General features: G+C 41.9%; 1 protein-coding gene and 1 long non-coding RNA gene across 3 annotated transcripts in view; one reads left to right on the top strand and one right to left on the bottom strand.

Annotated features, from left to right (window-relative positions):
- The window catches only part of ZNF541 (zinc finger protein 541), a 47332-nt gene that overhangs the window by 5241 nt on the left and 14583 nt on the right, over window positions 1–27508 (bottom strand). For both annotated transcript variants that reach the window (XM_044989073.1, XR_006573761.1), the window contains exons 6-15: window positions 27160–27218; window positions 23809–23968; window positions 22998–23165; window positions 18595–18931; window positions 17507–17570; window positions 13867–14009; window positions 13246–13349; window positions 11319–11394; window positions 10683–10771; window positions 2942–3025 (exon numbers count right to left, since the gene is read on the bottom strand). In XM_044989073.1, coding sequence (XP_044845008.1) covers window positions 2942–3025; window positions 10683–10771; window positions 11319–11394; window positions 13246–13349; window positions 13867–14009; window positions 17507–17570; window positions 18595–18931; window positions 22998–23165; window positions 23809–23968; window positions 27160–27218 — 1284 coding nt within the window. The remainder of the gene's footprint in view (window positions 1–2941; window positions 3026–10682; window positions 10772–11318; window positions 11395–13245; window positions 13350–13866; window positions 14010–17506; window positions 17571–18594; window positions 18932–22997; window positions 23166–23808; window positions 23969–27159; window positions 27219–27508) is intronic.
- LOC123350455 lies at window positions 3408–8373 on the top strand. Its single transcript, XR_006573762.1, has 3 exons — window positions 3408–3504; window positions 7771–7970; window positions 8185–8373. It is a non-coding gene; the product is annotated as an uncharacterized LOC123350455 (long non-coding RNA).

Genomic DNA, 27508 nt, shown 5'->3' with positions numbered 1-27508 from the left:
CAGCAAAGCTGCAGCAGGGAGGCCAGGGGAGCCGCAGGCCATTGGCGAGGGACAGAAAAAACTGGAGCGAACTTGAGGTGGTGAGCCGTTCCCCTGCTGACAGGGACTGGCGGGCTTGGTTCTGCCACCCAGCTGCAAGCAGGCTGAAGCGCTCATTGTAATGGATCTGTGGACTTTAGCACCAAGAAGAATGGGCCTGGTTCTTGTTTACGTCAAAGGCTCTTTACGCTGCTCTGGAACTTGAAAGGGGCCATACTGTAAATGAGAATCAGACTCAATGGGACTTCAGCATGTTTAAAATTAAGCTCATGCTTAAGTGCCTTCCTGAACATCGATGGATGCAGACGTGTACTTAAGGGTTTTCCTGACCTGGGGCCTAAAGTATTGTCTACACTAATTTTTTTGCCACCACTGCTTGTGACAGCCCAGCTCCACCAATGGTAACAATGGCTGGAGTGCTCGTGTATTCAAGGCACTGCCAGACACCGACGTTTTAAGCATCATGTCATGTAAACCTGCTTTGAGCAGGATCAGACAACGTCATACATGGACCCCACTCTATACTAGTGCTCCCACTGTTGCCAACGCCAGTAGAGCTGACCCTGTAATAGCAGCTGAGAAACTGTTGTCAAAAAACCCTAGTTCAGACACCTCTAAAATGCCCAGGCTGCCAGAGTGCATCAACTCCAGAACAACACTACCCTGATCCAGACCTACAATTTAAAGGCCTGGTCCTGCAAGGCTTTGAGTGTCTTCTGCAAGGTTTAAAGAACACTTAATTCTCACTGAAGTCCATAGGAGGTGAAGGGGGCTCAGCATGGTGTAGGATTGGAACCTTTAGCATTAAAATTTCCCACCATTCAGTATCTCAGTGAAACCCTGTTTATCCAGTGTGTCTCAGAGATATCAAAAACACTGATAGAAAAGGGGAGTGTGCAAGAGGAGTGCAACCGTGATTTGGATAAGGGAATTTTTGATTAGTTTGGTGTGAATCCCACACACATACATCCCATCTGAGCCAAAAGGCATTGGTCAAAGTGGGTCTTTGCATTAACTTCAAATGGGTCTGGATTAGGCCCACCATCCTGACCAACTATCATTGTAATAGGTAACGGTTAGTGGGCACAATTCTCTGCTGGTGCACATTGGCAGAGCACCACTGAGTTCAAAGGAATTGTGCCAATCTACACCGACAAAGAATATGACGCCAAGTCTTCTGTTGCCAGCTTCAACAGGATAAAGGAACCATTTCTGTATTTATTATTTAGAGTTTTAGGATTCCGTAGGCTGCATATGACCTTCAGATTATCATTTGCTTGGCATGAAGAGACTATAGTCTAATCATTCCCACAGACTCTCGTTTTCTGCTGCTGTCTTGCTTCTAGGGCTGGTATTCATAAAGCATTGATACCAGTGCTGAAAGCATAAATTCCGTCTTACTTCCTTACTAAACACACAGGAACCAACTTAAAAGGAACTCTTGTTAAACAAATAGTCCTGTTAAAGCCTACATTTTCCATGCACCAAGCTAACATACACCATCACACTGCTGTGAATATATTTATAGCAAACATGAATTTGCCCAGTGAACTCTTTTGAACAGTGACTACCCAATAAAAAATAACTCCTGTAAATGAACTGGAAAAAAAAAACAGATCTAGTAAATGATTACAAGTTATGTGTGCTATCATATTAGGTGAAACTGTGTAGCCCAACTGTGTACCATCGCATAATCGGGCCTGCCAGGAGTGAGGCTGGTCCTTCACCTCCTATTACCGGGTCCTCAAGGAAGGGTGTGAGTAGGTTAGGTTAAGGTACTTATAATAGAAATGTTGCCAGCAGGAGTTTTGGAATTCTTTTACTGTTTTGCAGTTATAAGTTTCATTGCATTTCTTATTTTTATGTTAATGTCAATAAAGATTTTATCAATTTGGTATTGTCCTCAGTGTACATGTTCTTGCCAAGCACCCCAGGAGTCCTCTCCCGATATAGAACTCTCTGAGTTCTTGAACTCTGTATTCTGAATTGGATAAGAACCTATAAATCTCCTGGTCGGATGCAATCAATGGCGAGCCATAACAACTAACCCATCAAATTCAGGTCAACAACTGCAAAGTCCTCAAACGAAAAATCTGTTAAATGGCCACAGAGCTATAAAAATAACGAACACTTGGGGTCAGATTTTTAAGGATATTTAGGTACTTATTTGCATTTTCAAAAGCATCTAGGGACCTACTACACATTGAAATTAATGGGTCCAGGTGCTTTTGAAAATTCAAATAGGCACTTAAATACCTTTAAAAATCTGGCCCGTGGTGCACTGAAGCTATGTGCTCATCAAGTTTCTGCTGCAAAGATCTTTCTGGTAAATCTTATTCCCCACTTGCTGCTGTGAAACAGTTCAGCAGTGTCATGTACTTAGCAGGGTTTTTTTGCAGAATACTGGCACGTCAAAGATGGCACTGCCACATCATCAACAAGAAGTTTAATGCTGACAGCATTACTAACAAGGAGATAGGGACTATATTAGATGGTTAATTAGGAGCTAAGAGTTATCTTAATTTTCTTGTTTTAATTAGCAATGGTGTCATAATGTCAAGAGCAAATATTGTTACATAACTTCCCTGCGAGAGTAATGGGAAATGTTAGGCATGGTATAACATGCTAATCATTGAACAGGGTTTGTTTGAGATTTTTTGTAATATTATTCCATAGGTCTCTGCAAGTTAAACAAGGGTAGCAACAGAATATTAAATAGGAAGGTGTTTCCTGGATGGAGCTTGCTCCACACATGAACTCCACATCTACTAAGGCAATGGAAGATCTTTAAATTAAAGAGCTGAATCTCAGACAGATTCCCCAAGCAGTTTTTTTCTACCTTTTCTTCTGTCTTTTCTACCTCATCCTTCTCTCTTCCTTGAACCTTTTTTCTATCACTTACTTTTGGTCGACTGAAGTCAAATTTTATTATTTTTTTCCAGATATAGTAATATTCAACACACTGGGACACATTCTTAGTCTGAATCTATTAGGAAAAAACAGAAGTAATCCATCATTAAGATATCAGAAGTAATAGTTATTTCTGCAAAAAGCAATACAAAAACTGTCTGTGGGGTTTTTTTTTTTCATTCCCGCCAACAATGGGTGTTCAGAAATCACAATGGTAGGGACCATGTAAGTACCTAGAAACATATATTTGTGATATAGGCTCATCCCAAGACTGGGAGCCAATCTGAGAGGTTTAATTAATGTATGTTTGTAAAGTGCTCTGAGAGCCTTTAACACACCACCATGCTGTGATAAGCAGTGGTGCCTGAGCCTCATTATAAAAGAGAGGACGCTGCTGACAAGGCATTCCCCTGGAAGGGCTCTGGGAGCAGTTTCCTACCTGGGTTGATTTGGTGACTTTCCTGGCAGGCTGAAAAAGGTGTGTGTTTGATAGGGGTTTTGGAGAAGGCTCAGAGTAAGCTTCCCAAAATGATGAATAGATGGAATGGATATTTGGTAAGTGGCTGGCTAAGTTCCTGTTTGAATGATTATTTTAATGCTGCTGGAATTTTCTTGTAATACTACTTATGCATTAAAGCAACCAGTGCCTTCTATAGGCATCATTTTATTAGAAAGAAAGAAAGAAAGAAAGAAAGAAAGAAAGAAAGAAAGAAAGAAAGAAAGAAAATGAATGAATTAGTGTTTGAATTCTAATGCACAGAGGATTTGAAATATAAGAGACACTGTAAATTGGTTAAGCATAAAATCTGATTGCCCCTGATAAGGAATGCTTTTTAAAAATACAATAGTTAAACTCTTTATATAAATCATATAAATCACAGAAATGTAGGATGGGACGAGACCTCACTAGGTCATCCAGTCCAGTCCAATGCACTGAGGCAGGAGTAAATATTATCTGGACCATCCCTGACTGATGTTTGTGTAAACTGTTCTTAAAAACTTCAAATGACAGAGATTCCACAATCTCTCCAGATAATTTGTTCCAGTGCTTAACTACCCTAACAGTAAGAATTTTTTCTTAATGTCTAACCTAAATCTCCTTTGCTGCAATTTAAGCCCATTACATCTTGTCATGTCCTCAGTGGATAAGGAGAACAATTGATCACCCGCCTCTTTACTACTTTAAGATAGTTATCATGTCCCATACAGTCTTCTCTTCTGCAGACTAAACAAACCCAGTTTTTTCAATCTTTCCTTGTAGGTCATGTTTTCTAGACCTTTAATCATTTTTGTTGCTCTCCTCTGGACTTTCTTTAATTTGTTCAGATCATTCTTGATATGTGCTGCTCAGAACTGGACAGAGTACTCCAGTTGAGGCCTAATCAGCATGGAGTGGAGCAGAATAATTACTTCTCGAGTCTTGTTTACAACACTCCTGCTAATACATTCCAGAATGCGGTTTGCTTTTTTTGCAACAGTATTACATTGTTGACTCTATTTAGTTTGTGATCCACTATAACCCGCAGATACCTTTCTGCAGGACTCCTTCCTAGGCAGTCATTTCCTATTTTGTATTTGTGCAACTGATTAATCCTTCCTAACTGTAGTACTTTGCATTTGTCTTTATTGAATTTCATCCTATTTATTTCAGACCATTTCTCCAGTTTGTCAAGATCATTTTGAATTCTACTCCTATCCTCCAAAGGGCTTGCAACCCCTCCCGGCTTGATATCATCTGCAAATTTTATAAGTGTACTCCCTATCCCATTATCCAAATCATTTATGAAAATATTGAATAGAATCAGACCCAGGACAGATCTATAGGCGCCAAACTTCCCCAGCACCGGTGGGTGCTCGTGCCCCCCCACCTCTGCCTCGCCCCCATTCCAACCCCTTCCCCAAAGTCCCCGCCGCAACTCTGCCCTCTCCCTGCCCCTATTGGACCCCTTCCCCAAATCCTCGCCCTGGCCCCACCTCTTCCCCAAGCATGCCATGTTCCCCCTCCTCCCCCCTCCCTCCCAGCACTTGCCGTGTGAAACAGCTGTTTCGCAGCACAAGCCCTGGGAGATAGGGGGGGAAAGTGGGCACGCACCACGCTCAGGGGAGGAGGCGGAGGCAAGCTGGGTGGGGAACTTCCGCTGAGTGCAGCGCACCCACCAATTTTTCCCTGTGGGTGCTCCAGCCCTGAAGCACCCACGTAGTCGGCACCTATGGACAGATCCCTGTGCATCATGTAACATGCAGTACGCAAGTCACAATAACAGCATGCACGTGGGGGAAGGGTGCCCTCTTTCAAAGCACATCACTGCAAACACTACAGTGGTTTGCTGAAAACTGCGGGTGTAGCATTCTTGGAAGGTATCCCATGTTCCTTTATTTTGCTGTTGAGCAGTGTGCATTCTGGGATTTTTCTCGCTGCGCATTGTGGGATGCATACTGGAAACCCGATGAGTTCAAATTTTTACAAAATCCCATGATTCATCTGTCTCTGCCCTGTGCTTCCTTTGTGGGTGGGCTGGCATCAGTTCTGAATTGCTGTTAGCCAAAATGGACCCATCAATGCTCCGTGCTGCTATTCTGGCAACCTCAAATAGGCAGAGGCTGCTTGTGTGCTCAGCACACAAAACTGGATGAACTAGCTTTGGACTTTGTTTGCCTCAACACTGAGCAGATGATGTAGCAGCTGCAGCAGCTTCTCCAGCAGCAGGAGGGTCTTCAGTGGTGGGGATTGGGGAACTCGGACATGGATGAGAAAGAAATGGAAGACACCTGGCAAGTGACAAAAAAGGACTGGTTCTTGGAGCAGTTTCACAGCATCTAGCGCAGTTTCTGGGCTCAGGAAACAAGCACAGATTGGTGGGAAAGGATTGTTCTGCACACCTGGGATGACCAGCAGTGACGAGAGAATTTCAGGTTGGGGAATGCAGCCTTTTTGGAAATATGTGCTGAACTAACGATAGAGCTGCAGCAGCAGTGTAACAGCATGTGATGCCTCATACTTGCAGAAGAAGCAGGTCACCAAGGCCATCTGGAAGCTGGCCACCCCCGAATGCTACTGGTCCGCAGCTAATCAATTCAGTGTGGAGAGATCCACCATCAGGCTTATGAAGGTCTGTGATGCCTTGGAATAGGTACTATTGCACCAGATTATAAAGCTTGGTAATGCTCAGGAGGTTATCGATGGCTTTGTACATATGGGAGTCCCAAACTGTAGTGGGGCAATTGATGGGACCTGTGTGCCTATTGTTTGCCCCTCACACCAGGGCTTGGTGCTGACAAACAGAAAGGGGTATTTCTCCATGACACTCCAAGGGCTTGTTAACCACTGTGGCAGGTTAACAAACCTAAATGCCAGGTAGTTTGGAAGGGCCCCCGATGCCAGGATCTTTCGGAACTCAGCTCTATTTAACTCAATGGAAAAAGGACTGTTTGCCCACAGAAACACTATGGACATTAATGGTGTGGATTTTACTCCAGTTATCTTGGGAGACTCAGCTAATCCTCTGCTTCCCTGGTTAATGAAGCTATTCACAGGCTGCTTGAACAGAAGGAAGGAACTATTTAACTACCACCACAGTAGTTGCAGAATGACAATGGAGTGTGCATTCGGCAGTCTGAAAGGGAGATGGTGCTGTTTGTTGAATAGGTTGGAAGCAACAGAAAAAAGCATCCTAAAGATTACAGCAGCAAGTTGTATTTTGCACTATATTTGTGAGAGTAAAGGAGAAAGCCTTAGTGATGGGTGGGAGGTTTAGATGCAAAGACTTACTCAGCAGTTTGAGCAGTTAGTGAGGTATCCACTAGAAAACACAAATAGCCAGGCAATATTGTCTGGATGCCTTTTCTTGTTCTTTTAAGTCTCAGGCCTGAAATTGTGCAGCTGTACATCCAGCTGTTAACCCACGGGGGGTGAGAAAGTGTTGGAAGGGTTTTGTGTGTGCAGTGTTGTTTATGGGCAGCGGAAGTGCAACCCTGTGGCAATCCCTATTTAAACGGGTCTCTTTGCCTACATGTGGATGTAAAAACCTAATCATGATTTTCTATGTGAAATGAGCTGTCAGCTCCTTATGAATGACGTTTTCAAGGTTTCATCTTGAAGTGAAATGGTAATGAAAAATGTTTTTAATTATGAAACAATTATATTAAAACACAGTCTATTTCCTAACTACAAAGAACCCTTTCTTTTAAATAGCAGCAACACAAAACAGCACAGCACAACCGTACAGGGCAAGACACCACACACGCAGCGAAGGGCTTAAAGTCACAGGCAAGTATTTGCCTTGGCTCTAGCTCTTCTTGTTCCTAGGCCTTCTGGTATTGAGTGGCAAGGCTTGAAGTTACCGGGGCGATAGAGAGCTCAAAAGGGCTGGTGTCCCAGCTGGCACCGTTCTCAGTTCCCTGAGCTTGCGTCTGTGAAGAGAATGGCCTATGGGAGCCCTGCAGGGTTACAGCAGGGAGGAATTAATGTGGTTCCCAGCAGCCTGTATTATCCAGGAGCTGCATAACATGGCTGGGTGTTGGTTTACAGTACTGCATTGCCAGCTGCCCTAACAGTGACTTGCACTGCAGCAGGGCACTTTGGCTTAGTGTTGCCTCCAGGAGTTGCTTCTCCATCTCCCTGTCTTTTTTTCCATACTGGTTTTGTCCATGCCAATGAGATCCCTGGAAACTGCCATCCTGCCTTTGGCCACTGCAACAATCTCCCTGTAGAGCAGCTTGTCTGATTCTCTCTCCATCCTCAAATGCTGCCTCCACCTCGCCACTATTTTAAATGATGTGTGCAAATATTTCATTGTGAGTTTTCCATTTTCTCTCCCACAGGTTAGCCACCTGCTCAGCCGTTGGTAAAAGCCCTTCTCCTTGAGGGTCTGTCCAGTGCACATGCAATGGTTGTGGGAGTTAACAAATTCACAAGCAATTACTGTTCATATTCCAGTGAGGCTGTGATAGCATTTTTCTTATATGCATATCTGGATTTCCCTCCCTGAAATTCTCCCCGTCTCAGGAGAACCTCAGCCATGGTAAGTGATGTGTGTAATGGCATTTTTGTCTGTGTAATGTATGCTGTTTGACTGTGCCTTGGATGCTGGCCAGGAGGAGAGAGGGAGCTAAGGTTAGGAATGATGTTCCCAGTCTGGCTTTGGAGTTCTGCTGTGCCTTGGTGTTGTGTTGTAAGGGAGAGTGGGTCGAATCTGGGGGTGAGCTGGATAGTAATACCCTCTACCTCTCCTTTAGGCTGTCCTGACTCTGGATGACCCGAGAGGCAGGTGACAAGGAGGCAGAGAATGGACTTACTCAAAAAGACAAAGGGCACACCAGTCAAGTTATTCACCAAGATGGTCCCCCAGGAGTGCTGCAGGAGCGAAAGGGAATCACAAACTATACCAGGGTAGTGCAGCTTTTCCTCATAATCTACAAACAACAACTGAGCAATTTCTCACTCTTACATTTTGCTTTATCTCCCTTGTATGGGGAGACATGGTGAAAGTGCAGAGAAAAATTGATAGGGTTCTGCAATGATTGCCTGAAGCATTTGCTTTTACCAGTCTAGCTCTACGTAAAGCCTGTGAAAAGCTGTTAAGAGTTTTGCTATCCTCACAGCAAAGCTTTTTTACTGTAAGAATGTGTGTTACAAGGCATTTATACCTCAGCAGGGAATTGTACTCTTTGTAGCTTTATGGGCATGCAATGTGCATGTCTACACCATACAAAGTGAAAACGCTAACCAAACTGTTTTTCCTGTAATCATTGTCTCAATAAACTTTTGCAGTTTGGACAAAAGAACGTTTTCATTATTTGAATCTGCCGTGGGAGGTGGGTGGCGTAGAGGCTGAAGCTGCACCATGCTGTCAATCACCATTTTGAGCTGGAAAATGGGGTTGGGGGGCGGGGGTCGCTGGTATGGATAGCTGAGGGATGGGCATGTGCCTTCCACAACGTGGGCCTGAAAATGGTTGGTAGTCAGGGTTTCAGCATGAGATAAGAGATCAACTGCCCAGCCGGAGACACTACCATTTTGGTAAGGCATATGGGGGAGGGGAGAATAGATAGCATGGGCTGATGGAGGGAGGCAGGGATCTGGGACTCGCATCCACCTACAATGGCTGCAGCCATGGGGCACCCAGAACAGAAGCTGGCACAGCAGTATAGCTTAACAATAATACATTAAAACTTATATATTAAATTATTAGTAATTTTTAAAAACCATACATGGAAGCTTCCCTCCATAGGATCAGCCTCCTCCGTCCTGGTCTAGGTTGCTGTCTGGGAACCATGGTTGGTTGCAGCAAGGCATAATTCAGGCTTGCTTGCTTTCTGGCTGGCATCAGGGTGTGAGTCTTGAAGGGACCCTGGCTTTCCAGGGAGATCTCTTCACTGGCCTCCTCATGCTCATCTTCCGATGACTCTTGTTGATCTTGCCAGTCATCCTCGGAGAGGGGTGGGAGGGAGAAAGCAGGCAGCAGGATCCACAGACTGCATGGGTTGGGTGGTCATGTAGTTATATAAAATCCTGTCCATCTCCTCAAATCTGGACAAGTTACATGTCCCTTGCCAGACTTTTTCCTTTATTGGGCCAACTTTTGTTGGTGAGAGAAAGCTTTCGAGCTGACACAAAGCTCTTTTAAGCTTGTCTCTCTCACCAACAGAAGTTGTTCAATAAAATATTACCTCACTCACCTTGTCTTCCTAATATCCTGGGATTAACATGGCTATAACACTGCATATAACAGATATCTTCCTGTCAACTCTTGTTTTAGCATAGGTCCTCTTGACCTGTTTGCTCTTTATCTGGCACTTTTTGTCATCAAGGTCATGGCCCCTTGAGGACATCTGCCTAGCAACGTCGACAAGATCTTTATTCTGGTAGCTGGCCATATGAGCTTCCTGCATTGATGCTTCTCCCCAGATGGTGATGAAGTGAGGTCTCAGCTCAGCTCCAAGCAACTGCTCGAGGCATGTTGTAAGGAGTCTGGAGTATTATTGCAGCTACTGTGATACAATGGAGTCGCATCATAGGCGCATTTAACTTACGCAATTTTAACTATATGCACTCAGCAAAACAAAACAAAAAAGAGAAAAATAATAATTTAAATACTGTACCTGTAGTGCAGGCAATTCCACCCGACATTCCACTCAATGAGCGTTTGACTATACGCGATTTTCTCTTACGCGCTGACTTCAGAACCTAAGCCCCGCGTAAAATGCGACTCCCCTGTATACTAAAATCCAGGTGCAAAAGGACAAAACCTGGCACATTTCCAATTTATAAACGGAAGAGAACATCTGACCAAAGTGACCCCAGAGCTGGCGAGAGCACACAGGCCGCTTGTGAGGGATATCTGTTGGAAGACTGCCAAAGTAGTCAATGTATCAGACGAACTCGAATTGCAGCAAAGTTATTTCACTTTGAAAAAGGACTTCAGAGTTCACGATAAACGCGTCCATGTGCTACGTTGTGTGTGTATACAAGGATTTTCAAACCAGATTAATTTGACTTAATCCAGTTTAAATTACCTGTGTAGACAAGTCCTTTGCCTACTCTCTTTGAACCCCTCAGACAAACAAATTTCATCTATAATCCTTTTTTTTATTTGCTTCTGATTCTTTTTGGGAAACATCAAAAACACTTCAAAAACATTTTAGCTTTGAGAAAGAGTCTACAAATAACTCCTTTAATTAATTCTCGAAGGAGCTTTAGCAATCTGAAAAAACCCTCTGCCTAAAGGTCTTACCTTCTTCTGTATCAGGTAAAAATCTTTCTTATGTAGGCAAAAAGCCTTTTTAAACAACTGCTTCTCAACAGGTATCCATACATCTGAACCTAATGGTAATAAGATGCAAATTATTAGATCACATAGCATGCTTAAGGGACCATCACACTTATAAAATTAAAACACTTGATTATTCATGTATACATTTTTCTCTCTCAGGGAAACTTAATTCCAACCTATCAAAAACAGTAATCAGTAATCTGTTAGAAAAGTCTGAAAAACTCAAATTACTACCGGCACAGGAAATACCACATACTATAAAACATATGCACCATTGAAAGGAATACCACACAATAGCAAGCATCTGTCATTGCCATGTTTCAGCATACTTCTCCCATTGGGTGTCACTGCAGGGCAGTGCATGCTAAAGAGTTATGCTGTCACAAGGGAACTGAACATAAGAAAACAGTGTAAACAATATTAAAATTGACAAGGTGATCGCATTTTCTAGCAAGAATCTCTTGTTTATAGTTTTTAAAGTGCCTGTATTTTTAAAGCAGAAAATTCAAGGCAAATCACAGTGTTATCTAATTATTGCATGTCTATTTAGCATCCCAGTTCACTGGTCCTGAATTACAGGTTTTGTTTTTAATTTACCTGCATAACGATAGTCAGCAAGCGGGTGGGATGGAGCTTTCTGAGGTCCTCTAAACAGCAGCATCTCTAGGGCCTCCTGCAACAATTTAATCCAGAAAGTAATCAGAGCCCTCAAAAGAGAAGCACGGAGGTAAATTCTGCTCTCAGCTATGCTGATGTAAATCCACTGACTTTAGTGATTCATGCCAGCATCCCTGAGAGAAGAATTTGCTCGTGTTGGCAATGCTAATGTAATATAATGCTCTCTAGGGGTCTGATCCAAATTCCACTGAAGTCCATGGGAGTCTTTCCACTGATTTCAATGGCTTTAGATCAGGCCTCAAGTGTTTTAAGAAAAAATACATCTTGTGCAAACATCTTCTGCAGAAAAGTAGCAGCGTCCTGCCACATTAGGGGAGTTGTCCTGTGCTTCAGTCATTTTGTGCCACCTATGCCAGCACATAGCAGTTACACTCCAACCATAAGACCACCCCCAGCCAGGGACACCCCAGGCTTATGAGCCTTCTCTGCCTGGCACTAAGACAGACTACTCCCGCACAGCAATCCCCCGCATAGAAAAAGTATCATGGGGCATCTGGGGCACACTGCAGGAAGGAGGATGTGACCAGAGTGTTCCACAATGCCAGACAGGCTTAAGTGTAATGATAACAAATATATTGTTAATCACTGTCGGGGATACAACTTAACTCAATTTTAGGTTAATTTGAAAATGGCATGGCAGAGGCTCCTGGCTACTAAAACTTGTATTCTCTATGCCAGTGGTCCCCAACCTTTTTGACTGGCGGACGCCAGACGAAGGACCGTGGCAGCAGTGGAGCATCCGCCGAAATGCTGCTGAATTTCTGCGGCATTTCGGCAGCGGCGCCTCTTGATGACGCCGCTTGTCAGCCTGCTTGTCAGCGGCGGGCACCGCATTGGGGACCCCTGCTCTATGCCCTTGAACTCTAAAAATGCAAGACTTGGCTTACAGATGTGTTCTTGAAAATGAGGAAAACAGTAATGCTCTTTATATTTCAGTTTTACACTTGAGCAGCGCAGCTCAGACTCTGTGACACAGAAGGTCACATTGACAACTTTCCAAGCATCTGAGATTGGCATTTAATGTGCACAGAAATGTACGTACAGTGTAAAAACTAAAATCCCTCTTCTCCAAATAATATCTAAACTTGTCTCATCAGGGGAGGGATAGCTCAGTGGTTTGAGCATTGGCCTGCTAAACCCAGGGTTGTGAGTTCAATCCTTGAGGGGGCCACTTAGGGATCTGAGGCAAAATCAGTACTTGGCCCTGCTACTGAAGGCAGGAGGGGGCTGGACTCAATGACCTTCCAGTTCTATGAGGTAGGTATATTTCCATATATAATCCTAGAGTCTGCAGAGCACTTAAACTGATGTGTAAATTCATCCCTGTCCAGGAAAGCACATAAATACAATCCCATTGACTTCAATAGAGCTTAAGTACAACCTTAAAGTTAAACACATTCACATGTTTTCTTTCAATAGGTATGCATTCCTGAATCAGAAAGGAACAGAAATGACTTGTTAGTTGAACTATTGTGAAAACCCAAAACAATATTCACTAAGCTACTGAAGTGGAATAGCAAATCTGGGGGGCTGACCCTGCACCCACTGAAGTCAATGGGAGGCTAACACTATTTCCAATGAAAACAGTGATAAATCTTTGTTGACGGCCTGTTAGATATGGAGGCACCACCAGTGGTGTTTAATAATTCTAAGATACAGAAATTCAGACAGTAACAATAGGATTTGGTAGGCTGCATTTAAGTTTAGAGACACTGGGTCAAATTCTACTCTTAGTTACAAGTGGTATAAGCCTGGAGAAAAATGGAATTACTTCAAATTCACACCAGTTGTAACTAAGAACAGAGCTTGGCCACTTATTACCTATGACTAAATAACTAGCTCTTACCAGAATATTGCCTTGTGCTTCATGCAGACAATGCAGGGCTAGTTCTAGATTGGTCCCTCCCCCTGGCATCACACTGGAGCAGGCCACATTTAGTAGCCCTGTTACTGCAACCACAATCAGAAAGCAGAGTCAAGTTCCGTGATGAAGGTAGGAAAAGTGCATGAGAACATTTCTTTAAGGAAAAAAGAACAATTGCGATACTCAAATGGGCCGCCAGTAAAACACAGAAAGAATGGCGAAATGTCTCATCTCTGTTTTAAGCATGGCTGTCTCACTGATAAACCACTGTATTTAAGCAAAACATCTCCTCTTTCAAGCTCACTGTAGATGAATGGAGACTAATGGAGATGTTCATGACTATTTGTGACGACGAGATGCCACTGGGAGCATAACGGCTGTCTAATTTGTTTACTGCTTTAGCTCTCCCAAAACTAAGCACATCACTTCCCTCCCTGTAATGCAACTATGTTGAGAAGGAGGTCAAGAAAATTAACATTTTCCACAGCACAATGCAGTTAATAAAGGAGAGAATTAAAAAAAGAACACAAGGTTGCAATGACAGCAAAACAATTTCTAATCATAAAATCTTGGGATAGTCTTGGGATAACATTTTAAAGACACCTCTGTCCTGTGTTTCCTGGTTGGTTGCGATGTCTCCCCAGGGTTTCCACACTAACGATGCTGCATGTTCATCATTTTCTAAAAATGCTCTATCCTGGAGGTTTGGTATCTCTGCCTGAAACCGGTTTCCAACGTTAATGTGTCTAAAATAATAAAAAGTGGGGGATGAGGGAAAATGAATTGGGAACAAAGGTAACTCAATAAGTAAGCAGATAAACACAAACACACACAGAGCAATACAGCATTTCAGAGCATAAAGATGAACAAGATGCAGTGTAATAAATATGTCATTTATGCTGCGCACAAATGCCTCTGCAAACCATAGCTAGTGCACCTTATCCGTCCCCAAGTAAACAGCAAGAGACAATGGATATGTCTACAATGCCAATGGGAGTGAGCTTCCCAGCCCAGGTCGACAGACTTGGGCTAGCAGCGTTTGTGGTAGCAGTATAAAAATTGCAGTGTAGACTGTGCTTTAAATTTGCAGCTCGAGCTGGAGGGGGTTGGCTTCAGAGTCCCCTGTTCCAGCCCATTCCACAACTTCAAACTGTTGTCTACACACCTATTTTTAGAGTGCTAGCGTGAGCCCTACTAGCTTGATGCTGTTGACCCGGACCAGGAAGCTGTCTATACCCAACAAAAGCCTGATGCACTGCTGCATTACTCTAGTTTCATGTCAATGTAACATCATCTAAAGCAACGGTATTATACCAGTGTAAAACTGGAGTAACACAGCAGTGCATCAGGCCCTGAGCAACTACAAAATTAAAAGTAGGTCACTAACCGTGAATTTCAGCTCTTCAGTGGCTTGTATGAAACGTAATTGATTACAACTAGGCAGGTACCCACATCACAAAAACTACTATCAGAACAGGTGTCCTTGTTGGAAAACTCAGCATTGAGGCCAAGGAGTGAATGAGCCAAGGAGACTGAACACCTTATACTTACTGGGAGTACCTCTGCAGACAAAGGTAAGTTGAAGCATATTGTCAGGACAGGGAAGGAAGCCTGAACTGAGGCGCCACCACTATCAGTTGTCTGGAAAAGCCACAACCTCAGTTCTCCTGCTGCCAGTCTTGAAATTATGAGCTGGTATTTTATATATAAAAACAAAACAGTTCAGCGCTGTAGCTCATTCCCAGTGAGAGACACAGCGATGGGTTTAACATCTTACCCTTGGCTGGATCAAAGAAGGCTTAGAACAGATGTGTAGTCTCAACTGATGGCCCCACAATGAGCATTCAGTGGAACGTGTATGGTTCAAGTATTCTGTGTGACTAAACTGCGTGTAAAACTCTTAGGACATCTAGATCTTTTTCACCAGTATTACTTTTATCCTCCTTAATTCTCAATCAGCTCTGCTGACTTGTGGTTTTCACAGTTTCCCCTTATGCACTGCTCTAGGGTTTGCCTTTACGTACAGTTCTTGCTCTTGTAAATGGCATGAAACTCTTCAATGGGTTGTCTTATTGCAGGATAATCCTGTTATAGATTATCTTGTTACTACGTATATTTAACCCATATGGTGCAATCTTGTTAACAATGCCCCCTTCCAGATATGTTATCCAGATCTTAGTTTTTCATTAGATGCCAAGCTACACATCACTGCTATATTCACTGCAAACAGAATTAGTCGTCTTTGATAAATCTTACTTCATTATTCCACAACTACTGTAGCACTGTCACTCTGTCTGTCCATGTTACATATCCAATGACAATCAGAGAAGATTCTATCCTTCCTTAGCTAATCAGAGCCCAAACAAAAGGAATGTAATACCTATATAGTCCCTGTTCACCTTTTTTATTTAACAAGAACCACAATATCACTCACACTATTAAACTCACTCCATACTAGTAAAATATTTAAAATTGCTAGCCAAGTATTTTAAGTATCACCATCTGTCTCCGCTGTTGACAAAAATACAGTTCACAGAATTACAGCTGTTAAGGATGGACATTTATATGGCTAATAAGAATACTCAAAGAGTTATAATAGTAAGGATTTTTTAAAAAGACAAGGGTTTCAGAAGTGCTGTAAGCTCTCCTACTTCAGGACATAAGCCAATCTCTAACTAATGGGGAATCAGGAAAAATCTTTCCCTGGTATCAGGTTATGCCATAACTGCATGGTTCTTACACCTTCCTCTGAAGCATCTGGAATTGGCCATTGTCAAAGACATACTAATAGACATGTAAAGTGAGAGGCAGAGGGTGAAATTAACAATGGATAACAAGAAAGGTGGCTATGACAGATGACAGAGCAGGATATCTAAAGAGCCCAAGAAAAAATGAAAAGACAGAGCAATCTTTATTTATTATGCTAGCCTCACGCATAATCCAGTCAATGTTTAATGGGGATAGCACTGGATATTTTGTTGCAACTTCACTTTGGCCAGTGTCTGACATTATCTGGCCAAAAATGCTATTAATTCGGCCAATGATGCAAGACAGTGAGAGAACCAGCCAAATGACGGATTTGTGTGCGGGTGAAGGAAGAGGGAGGTGGATAATGTTATTTTAAAAGGCCTTTAAAACATTGTAGTTGCAATAGCCAAGATTCTCAGTCTCCTAAAATTGTATTTTTCCCCACTATTAACGTTTTCCAAGTTCCTTTTTTAATGGGGAGTGTAGAAAAAAAGGGATGCATGATAGAATGGCTTGACCAAACATCAGGAATAACACAGTCAAACTTTGTTTAAATCGATGCAGTAACACTCTGCATTGATACAGTTCCTTTGCTCCAAACATGGAGTGCTTTACAACCATTTAATTAAGGATCACAACACAAATGTGAAGCAGGTATGTGTTACTATTCCTATTCAATAAACTGAGGCACAGAAAGAGGAAGTGAAATTTAAGCATGGTAAGAACAGCATGGGATAGTGATTAAAGCACAAGAGCATTCTTCCAAATGAGAATATTCTCTTTATTAGAATACTAATACTAACATAACTCTCATGGCTGTTGTGAAGCTTTATTCATTCATGTTTGTAAAGCACTTTTAGATCCTCGGATGGAATGGTCTAGTGAAGTGCTAAGTAGGGCCCAATTCAGCACGGTACTTAAGAATGAGCGGAACACTAAGCACATGAGTAGTTCCATTGAAGTCAATGGGTCTGCTCATGTGCTTAAAGTTAGGCATGTGCTGAAGTGGTGCCTGAACTTGACAGCAAATTACTGTCCGAGTCAAGAACTGAACCCAGCAAACTACGCCTAGACCCTTTTTTAACCCCTGAACAACACTCCATGCATTTAAAGCACTGCTTTCCATTCCATATGTTCATGAATTCCATTCTCTCTTGCCCCTGGGATTGTGCTGCTCACTGACAATTCAGAGTCGAAATAATAACTTTGGGTCTATGGAATTACAGAAAACCCATAGCCTCATATGCAAATATTTTGCCGATGACTAGCTTGTACGATGGGATCTGTCTTGCATTCAAACTTTCTCACTCCTTGCCTCGGACCAATGGTCCAGCTAGTCCAGTTATCCCATCTTCTTCAGTAGCCAAGGACACTGTACAGGGAGGGAAATAGCTCTATTCTCATAATGATGTGTCCAGTCACTTGTTTAATGCTACAGTACTGACTAAAGGGGAAGTGTGAAATTTTTTATTATTATTATTATGCCCCAACTTACGGCTTTATGCTGATTTTGGTGTTATCTTTCACAAGAGAGAATCCAAAGTCTCCATCCATTCTGCCTAAAAGATATAAATACATTGAAGATAAATGTACTCAGAAGACCCTTCCCCTTGGCCTTACTTGCCATGCTCATCGAAAATGTCACGGCAACTACTTTTGCAGCTATTTAATTCTTGGAATTCCCACTGACGTCAGTGGAACTACTCACATGACTATGTCTTCCAAGAACAGGCCCTCAATATGGAACCATCCTCACACAATTTTTCAGTTTTGTTTTGTTTTTTGACCGCTCATCACAAGCTGTCATCCCACAGGCATAACAGGTCTTTATCTTGGAATCATAAACAAAATCTAAATACCATACAATATTAAATAAAATATCTGGAGCCAAATTCTGGCAGGTGTATTCCTCCTTCAGAAACCAGCTGCCAGTACAAGAAGGACAAGCTGGAAGATGTCTGCTCCTATTCTCCCTGGCTGTCTGTATGCCCCTAACTCAGCAGTGGCCCCTGAATATAACCCAACCACAGATTATACATGCTTTTAGAATGAATAATCAGACCTTGGAGGAGGGAGAGCTTTGCACTGTGCTGCAGAGTTGGAAAATACAGGGGTATACTAATGCGTATTTTACACTGTTTCAGAGTGAAGGGGTGTGTACAACCGTTCTAGGATTGGTAGAATTTGGCACCAGGAATAGAAACATATATAATGACTGAATTTTGATGCCTCTATACTAATATTTGTACATTTTGGTGTAACTGTCAAATGCTTTTAATGCTTAGACCAACACAACAGAAAAGTAGTGCAAAAAAAGTTAGTTGAGCAGTTTTCATTCTTAACTTACATTGTTGGACATATAGATCCAGATTTTCCATTGATCTTTACATTGTGCCATTGACACCAGTGCAAAAGTGTGGGCCTTTCTAATTTAGTACCAATTACACCCATTTTGAATTGTATTAAATGTCTGCACAAAGGTCAGGGCAACAGACCATCTGGGCCCATAAAGCTAATGACAGCAAACTGGATTTCTTTCTATGATTATTATTAGCTGAATGTGAACACTGTGGTTTTTATTACCTAGAATGGTACTGTACAGCTTGTTGGGACCAGCATTAGTAGAGGAAGAACAAAGAGTGCTGAAATAAAGTCCTGATCCCTCCCGTATTGGGCTGAGCATAGGAGGTGGGGTATATGGAGAGTTTTGGAATAAGTCTCTCAGGAGGTGGTCAACCATGTAGACAGGTGATCGAAGATTACTCTCATGGCATCCTCCCATCATGGCTGGCTGCATCTCAGCACACAAGGGAGGTGGAGGTGGGATAAAGAGCGATTTGGGACGAGTCTGCCTCTTCCTCTTTTTTGGGGGCAAACTTTTCCTGAGGTCCTTCTCATCCTGGCTCTCCTTTTCATTAACCTGAGGAGACATTTCATTTGGAATTTTAATTGACCACAGGAACAAGGGTAACAAGTGTGAGCAGTGATTTCCCTACACCCCCCCTGAATTTTCCCAACCCCCCACCCAGTTTTGTGAGCTAGTTACATACCAATTTAGTGACTGTTTGGAAATCTGAATTTAAACTGAAACATTAATACACACTTTAAAAGCTTATACAGTGTATGATAAAATGTGTATCTGAAAAAGTATAATAGATTTGAAAAGTATGAACATAGACTAGCTTCCTTGCTTCCTTATACAGCTGTTTTTTATGATGTCAGTGCATTCATTTTGGTGATGTTGGCCAACCTAATAATTTCAAATGATGATTTGTAAGCGAAGTCTAAATGAGTTCTCCCTGACAGCTAGTGATGAGCTGGGGGCTAAGGCTTCGTGGCCAGATTATATTTACATTCACACCTAATCTACCTAGGTATCCAGCAAACAGAGCTGTGTTGTCCAAGTGATAGATTTTGGCTGGGGTTGGGGGGATGAAATTTTGTTCTTATTGTATGAGTAAAGGGCAGTAGAACTGTACTTAGCCTGTGATGATTTGAAGGCATCAAGAGAGAGGGTGGGGACCTGTCCCTCTCCACTGTTTAAAGACAGAGCTGATTAGGCTCCACAGATAGTCTTTTGTTCTGTTAAGTGACCACTGCAGCTGAAATCACTGATAATCAGGTCTAAGTGCTTAGTCCTGTTGTGGGGACAGTGTTCCTGTGGGTACAGTGTTTTTGTGTAAGAGACAGCCCAGACTGCACTAGCAGCGAGGTTCCCGCACTGAGAGCTCAGCTGAAATCACTGAGAGCTGGTGGAACCTCAAGAGACCAACTCGCAGAGGTCACAGTGGTAGGTGACAGCAGAAGGTGACTGTGCAGGGCCATTGGCTACAGAGCGGTGGAGTGAACGGTGGCACAACGAACAGCCGTGGCCAGAGTGAACTGTGCCTTTTTGTCCCCCACCTGGGAGGTGTACTCACGTGAAAGCACCTCTGAACTCTGAGTCTCCACTGACCAAGGACAACACCGGTGAGTGGAGTGCGGTGGAGGGAAAAGTGAGGGGCATGTTAAATAAACATTTGTTTGTTGGACTATATTTTAGTCACTTTGCTCCAGAATGCTAGATTTGTGACTGGGAATGGAAACTTATATAAATATGTTTCCCAGTAGGCCAAGATTTTTAAAATGCAGTATTTGCCAAGGTTGTTATCTCACATTGTTGCTATCTTGGGAGGTCATTATGTTGGGGAGTTTCTGTACTAAACATTTTTATTATAATTAATTTTTACATAAGAATGGCCATACTGGGTCAGACCCATGGTCCATATAGCCCAGTGCCCTGTCTTACAACAGTGGTCAAGGCCAGGTGCTTCAGAGGTAATGAACGGAACAGGTAATCATCAAGTGATCCATCCCCTGTTGCCCATTCCCAGCTTCTGGCAAACAGGCTAGGGACACTCAGAGCATGGTGTTGCATCCCCCTCATCCTGGCTAATAGCCACAGATGGACCTGTTCTCCAGGAATTTATCTAGTTCTTTTTAAAATCCTGTTATAGTTTTGGTCTTCACAGCATCCCCTGGCAAAGAGTTCCCTGGGTTGACTTTATATTGTGTGAAGAAATACTTCCTTTTGTTTTTTTAAAACCTGCTGCCTATTAATTTCATTGGGTGATTGCTAGTTCTTGTGTTATGTGAAGGATTAAATAAAATTTCCTTATTCACTTTCTTCACACTAGTCAAGATTTTATAGACCTCTATCATATCCCCCCTTAGTCATCTCTTTTCTAAGCTGAAAATTCCCAATCACTTTAATCTCTCCTCCTGTTTCATACCCCTCATCATTTTAGTTGCCCATCTCTGTACCTTTTCCAATTCCAATATATATTTTTTAGGATGGGTGACCAAATCTACACACAGTATTCAAGGTGTGCACGTACCATGGATTTATATAGAGGCAATATGATATTTTCTGTCTTATTATCTATCCCTTTCTTAATGATTCCCAACATTGTTTGCTTTTGTGACTGTTGTTGCACATGGAGTGGATGTTTTCAGAGATCTATCCACAACTCCAAGATCTCTTCCTTGAGTGTTAACAGCTAATTCAGATACCATCATTTTGTATGTAAAGTTGAGATTGCTTTCCAATGTGCATTACTTTGTATTTATCAACACTGAATTTAATTTGCCATTTTGTTGCCCAGTCACCCAGTTTTGTGAGATCCCTTTGTAGCTCTTCGCCGTCTGCCTGGGACTTAACTATCTTGAATAGTTTTGTATCATCTGCAAATTTTGCCACCTCACTGTTTACCCATTTTTCCAGATGAATATGGCCATGGCTACACTTGCAGATTTGCAGCGCTGCAGCAGGATGTGAAAAAACACCCCCTCCAGCGCTGCAAGTTGCGGCGCTGCAAAGCGCCAGTGTGATCAGAGCCCCAGCGCTGGGAGCGCGGCTCCCAGCGCTGTACGTTAATCCCCATAGGGAGGTGGAGTACGGACAGCGCTGGGAGAGCTCTCTCCCAGCGCTGGCGCTCCGACCACACTCGCGCTTCAAAGTGCTGCTGTGGGAGCGCTCCCGCGGCAGCGCTGTGCAGCGCTAAGTGTAGCCATAGCCTTAGTTGAATAGGACTGGTCCCAGTACCGACCCCTCAAGGATACCACTATTTATCTCTCTCCATTCTGAAAACTGATAATTTATTCCTACCCTTTGTTTCCCATCTTTTAACCAGTTACTGATCCATGAGAGGATCTTCCCTCTTACCCCATGATGGCTTACTTTTCAAAAGTCAATTTAAATTAAATACATTTTTTTTAAATTATATATTTTTTTTAGAAATCTAGATCTGTTATGTGTTTTGGTATAACTTGCATTTTCCTTATGTTAAATTTGCATTATCCTAACAAAACATTTACTTTATTCATATCTCTTTTATATATCTCATTGGTCCTGACACCCTCCCTGTAAATTCGAACACCCCCCCTAATTTCAATTCCTGCGGAAACCACTGAGTGTGAGTCTCTGGCATTTAAGATGTGTGGCTTATGACCAACATGAGGCACTTAAAATCATTTAACAGAAGAGAAAGCTTGAAATTACATGAGACTCATGTCGTTTGCATGTTTGGGGGTTTTCCAGAATCTCACTTTTGTGATCCATCATTTCGGGACTAATAATTAACAGCAAACATCAAGATTTATGAGCAGAGTTAAAGAAAGGACCCTCTTCTGCAGCCCTTACTCATGCAAGATTTGCAGATTCCATTTAAGTCAACGGAAGTATTCATGTGAGCAAGGAATGTAAATTAGAGCCCTATGTAAGTTTCCTTGTAATCGTGTAGCACTGAGAGACTTATCATTGTGAATCCTTCCTAAAGAGTTCCGATATATTCTAATTTGCTTTAAACCAAATAATTATCCTACACAATAATCAAATTCACCAACCAGTGCTGATAGCAAAGTAAGTCTGTGAAATGCTTTCCTAATAATTTTTCTAGGAAAGCCTATTTGCTAACTTCTTAGTTAAAATATTCACTTGCTACCGGTGACAAAGAATTACCAGAGAAGGCAATTACTAGCAAGATACATAGAAAAAATTACTTTTTTTCAAATCTAACAAATTAAATAAACTCAGTTCAATGTTGCCTTAACCATGTAATCCCAAATATATATATATATTTTTTACAAAACCAAAAGCCGAATACAAGGCTTACATCATAATTCAGACATTTCTCACAATCTTCAAATGTTATGCAACTCAAAGTGGTTTATTGGATTAACATATTTATATATTTCTAATTGATTAATCTCATAGGTCCAGATGAACCCCTTATGCTGAAGTGAAATCCACTGCTGTATAGAAAGCCAGCAGGGAAGTGCCACTTAAGTTCTATTTTAGGGGTTTAAGTAGGACCTAAGTGGTACATAGGCTTTTTGCTAACCCTCTGAGCAGGGATGGATTTCACATACTGGTGAACAATTGCTCACAGAAGTTGTCCCATTAAAGTCAATGTATACCATTCAGAAGAACACAAATCACAACCCACTTTGTTCCTGGTCTGTTGGTTCATAGCTGTCACAGGTACAGAGACTGGGATCACAAGAGGTGCCACTGTTACGTCTTCTAAAGGTTTCTTAATTTCTGATGGAATGTTTCCATCTCCTATTGGCTTGAGTGACAATTTCTGAGGGTTTAAGTTTTCTGCATTGTACACCTTAACACAAAAAATTCTAATAAATAATAATAACAGGCATATCTCATAGCATCTTTCATCTGAGGATCTCAAAGTGCTTTGCAAACAACTAAGTCTCATAATATCCTTCTGCATTAGATCACTATTATTATCACTATTTTATATATGGAAAAAACTAAGACCCAATGATTTGAATGACTTTCTCCAAAGTAACATAAGTTAGTGACAGAGCCAGGAATAGAACCCATAAGTAGCAGTCCCTTATTCTAACCATTATGCCACACTCCACTCCAAACTTAGCTCTCAAACCCTAAGACTGTGCTGCCACAGTAGACGCACTTTAAAAATTCTATCTTATAAAAAGAAAAAGTGACAATTTTCAGCGCTATTCCATGTCTATATAGTAGAAAATTTTGTGGGAAACAGCACTCTTTTGAAATATTACAATTGTTTAAGGATGCCTACTGAACAATAACCACTTGAAGGGTGTCTGATACTCCAGAATTCTAGACTCTATCCTATTATTCTTAATTTTCAATATAAAGGTTAAGTTGCTTCAAGACATTTTTATCCCCATAAGCCAGGAACAGGTTTTAAGAATCCTTGTGACTTTATTTCAAACTCCATTAACTAACAAGCACTGAGGGATTCAATTTCCCTTTACCTGCTGTTCCATTTTCCCTGGTGGTGAATGCCATTGTTCACTCTGGAAACACATATGGCTGTTTAAACCTTTCTCGGTGTAGAACAGCTGACCGCAGGTCTTGCAAACGAAACCACTTGCATATCTGTTCCCATCTGCAGGGACACCACTGGTGTTATTACTAAGCGTGGAAAGCAAGGTAAAAGGATGGAAAATTAACATTATGAAGCTGAACTCCTGTTTGCAATTTAGACTCTATGAATATTAGGTGCATGCTTGCATTCCCTTCTTTAGATCTCATTTTATGTCTAGCTGGAAAAGAAGTCTCTACAGTTCATTTATCAGCAAACTACGTTAACCAGAGAAAAATCCCCACTGGGACATAAATCATCCATGTTAGAAAGATAGTTTTAAATAGGAGATATAATGAAATGCCCTCTTGAGCATTTACATGCAGTTGTACCACTGTTACCAACTATGCAGAAATGCCTTTTCCAAAAACAGAAACACAAGGTGGGAGAGGTAATATCTTTTACTGGACCAACTTCTGTTGGTGACAGAGACAAGCTTTCGAGCTTACACAGAGCTCCACACCACTTCCTCTAAAAATGATGGCCTGCATTCAAAATCCTGCTGAGCATTTTCTTAAGCCATGCATTAAACATACCATATGGAATTTCTGTAATTTTGATGTTGCCATTGGAAAACATGTGTTACATGTGTGCTGTTTTTCCTTTTATTTTTTTCCCCTAGTGAATTTTGTGCTGATGAATGGTGGCAGATTAACAGCTCTGGAGACTCGAGTCCTCTATCCACAATACTAACAAAGCAAAGGCAGTTCATGCTTTCCAACACCGACACACCTACCACCCTAATGTGAAGGGACCACCTTAGGGGTGAATGAAAGATGAGTTCAGACCCTATGGTCCATTCAGTCCTTGGCTCCTCTCCTGGGGATAGAAATGAAGGATGGGGAGAGAGAGAAGGAGACTACCTTGATGTGTGGGTGATTTTTTTTTTAATGTGGACACTTGCTCACTATAAACTGTGACTTTCAGTCTTTACAGACCAGGAATGGATTCTTCAGATTCTTAATAAATGTCAATCAATTTCTTAACAATGGAAAATTATTGGCATATCTATCATGGTTAGTGGCACTGTAGGAAAGGCAGCTGTTTGTGCAATTTAAATGTAGAATTATATTAAATTAATCTATGCAATGTCTACAGAAGAATTAAATCAGTGGGCCATATTCTGCCCTCAAGCTACACCTGTGCAACTTCATTGAATTCAACTGAATTTCACTAGATTGGACTGTAAGGCTGTGACCCAGGAAACCTCCTGGTGCTAAGTGGCAGAGAACCCCCAGGATGCGTAGGGATGTATAGGAATCCACTGGGTCTGATGGTATGTGATACCAAAGAGTGGTATGTGAAGTCTCTATCAACAACCACTGATTATTAGTCACTCTGTAATGTATGTATGAGTAATATTTAGGAAGTTACGTATCTATACTGGAAATTATGTTCTTAAAGCCTTGAAGTTAAAAGCAGGTCACCAGGAGGTAACCAGCCTTGGACAGATTCTGTTTGGTCAGGGGACAGGAGATGCTTCTCTCTCTTTGCTTGGTCAAATGTGTATTGTGCACCAGTGTCTCTCAAGGTAAGCCTATGTGCATGTGGAGCCAGATGCTAATTAAAAGACTGCAAGGTCAACAAGAGAAGGAGGCCACCGGGAAGAACAATAAACAGGAGGGTGTCCTATTTATGAATAAAGATCAAAGGACTGTTTGGATGTATCTGGGATTGCAGAGAGACACAGGGGATCTCTCCACTGAGGAAGCAAGAGAACATGACTAGTCTCATGAATAGAAGATTACAGCCAAGACTGGCTATAATACACTGGAAGGATTTTGAGTGAGCTTTTCCTCAATATGACATGATGTCTTGTTCGTTAAGTTTCGGCTCTACAAAGCATGTTATGATTTTATTTTATATGTAGCCATTCCAATCTCTGTTCTTTGTTAAATAAACTACTTCTAGTTTTTACTATAAACATAGCTAAGTGCTGTGTGTTGATCAGAGTGGCGATCTTGAGCCGTAACTGGTACACTGGGGTGTCCTCTTCCTTGGGGAGTAGAGGATCTATGAATTCTGTGAGTGTTCAATGGAACAGGTGCTGGATACTCCAGGAGGATGCTCCAGAGAGTTCGGGGTTGAAGTGTGCCTATCATTAACCTGTAAAGAGAGGATGGGGCCTGTGGAAACCTGAAGGCAGTGCTTGTGTCGCCTGAGGTTTGTGGTGTCAGGGAGCTGAGCCCTGGCAGGCACAGACAAGACTTCCTAACGGTAAGGGCTGGTGGTAGCAAGGTGCCTCACAGCCCTGGGTACCACAGGAAGTGTCACAAAGGCTCAGACTTAAGCACAGGGCAAACATAGCTGCATCACCCAAGAAGGAACCCCAGGAATGAACTGTGACCCAAAGTCACAGTTCCTCCTCTCCTTCCCCAGGAAGAAGTAGGCTCTGACACCCCTTTCCGGGGAACAGCTTACTTCCTCATTTAATAACTGATCAGCTCCACTGGCTGCCATATGGGAAGATAGACCATGGCTTACTTGAGGACGGAATATCAGGAGTGCAGTCCCTGCTCTCTACACCAGCACCCAAGTATTGATGCAGGTAGGTTCTAAGCAGCTGAATAGAGGGAGGGGGAAGGGTGTTTACTTCCCTATGCAGCCACTGAGGACCGGGGCACAAACTTGCCCTAAATAAATTACTAGTCATAAAATTATCCATCCACTTTTAAAAATCCAGCTTTGGTATTTGACTCTCTGCCCCTACAATAAATTTCAAAGGCTGACTACTCATTGTGGATGAAACACAGCACAAGACCTGTGCTCAACTTAAGACCCAGTGAAGCCCTTCTTGCCCAGAGGTGAATCTCTTTTAATTTTATTCTAAATTTGCCTTCCATTCCTTTCATCGTGAACCCTCATTCATTATGGTGATGTGTGAAAAGAAAAGGACTGGTCAGTTTTTATCATCTTAATAACCTTAAATACTGCACTCAAATATCCCTCTGTCATACGTAAGTTAAGTTGCTATATGGCTTTCATGCTTGTGGGTTAGAAAGTAGTTTTATGAAAGCCTTGTGGCTCTAATTCAAACACTTATTAATTAGCATAATCTCAGAGCTCACCACAAGAAAAAAAGGCTATGTAAAAATCCAACCCTAAGGGAACAGACAAATACATCATTCGGCCTCTTACTGCTAACATACACACTTGAAGCCAAACCTAAAAGTACAAATAAAAATCTGTGTCACATTATTTTATTTGAAGCTCTGTCAAGACTACAGTGTACTCTGCTTACCATCCAGATGACAAGTTTTCTTCCCTCACTGCATTAGTAAGGCTGTAGATATTTCCACCCTGAGTTAAAAAAAAAATCAAAAACAGATGTTATACTGTCCATGATTGAAACTTACAATAGTTATTCCATCCTGAAACAAGACATGGAACTTCTGAGTTGTTTCATTTGTAAAAATAACACTTTGCAGTTACATGGTTTACAAACTTTCTTTACAGGATCCCAAAGCCCTTTACAAACATTAATGAATTTATCCTCATAACCCTTGTGTGCATATACAAATAACACATGAGTTCCAATCAACACCACTCTTTTATCAAAAGTGGCATATTTCCCATTACAGGACCCTCTC

Source organism: Mauremys mutica, chromosome 15, assembly GCF_020497125.1.
Source record: "Mauremys mutica isolate MM-2020 ecotype Southern chromosome 15, ASM2049712v1, whole genome shotgun sequence".
Taxonomy (NCBI): Eukaryota; Metazoa; Chordata; order Testudines; family Geoemydidae; genus Mauremys; species Mauremys mutica.
This window is presented reverse-complemented; position numbering and strand designations above follow the sequence as displayed.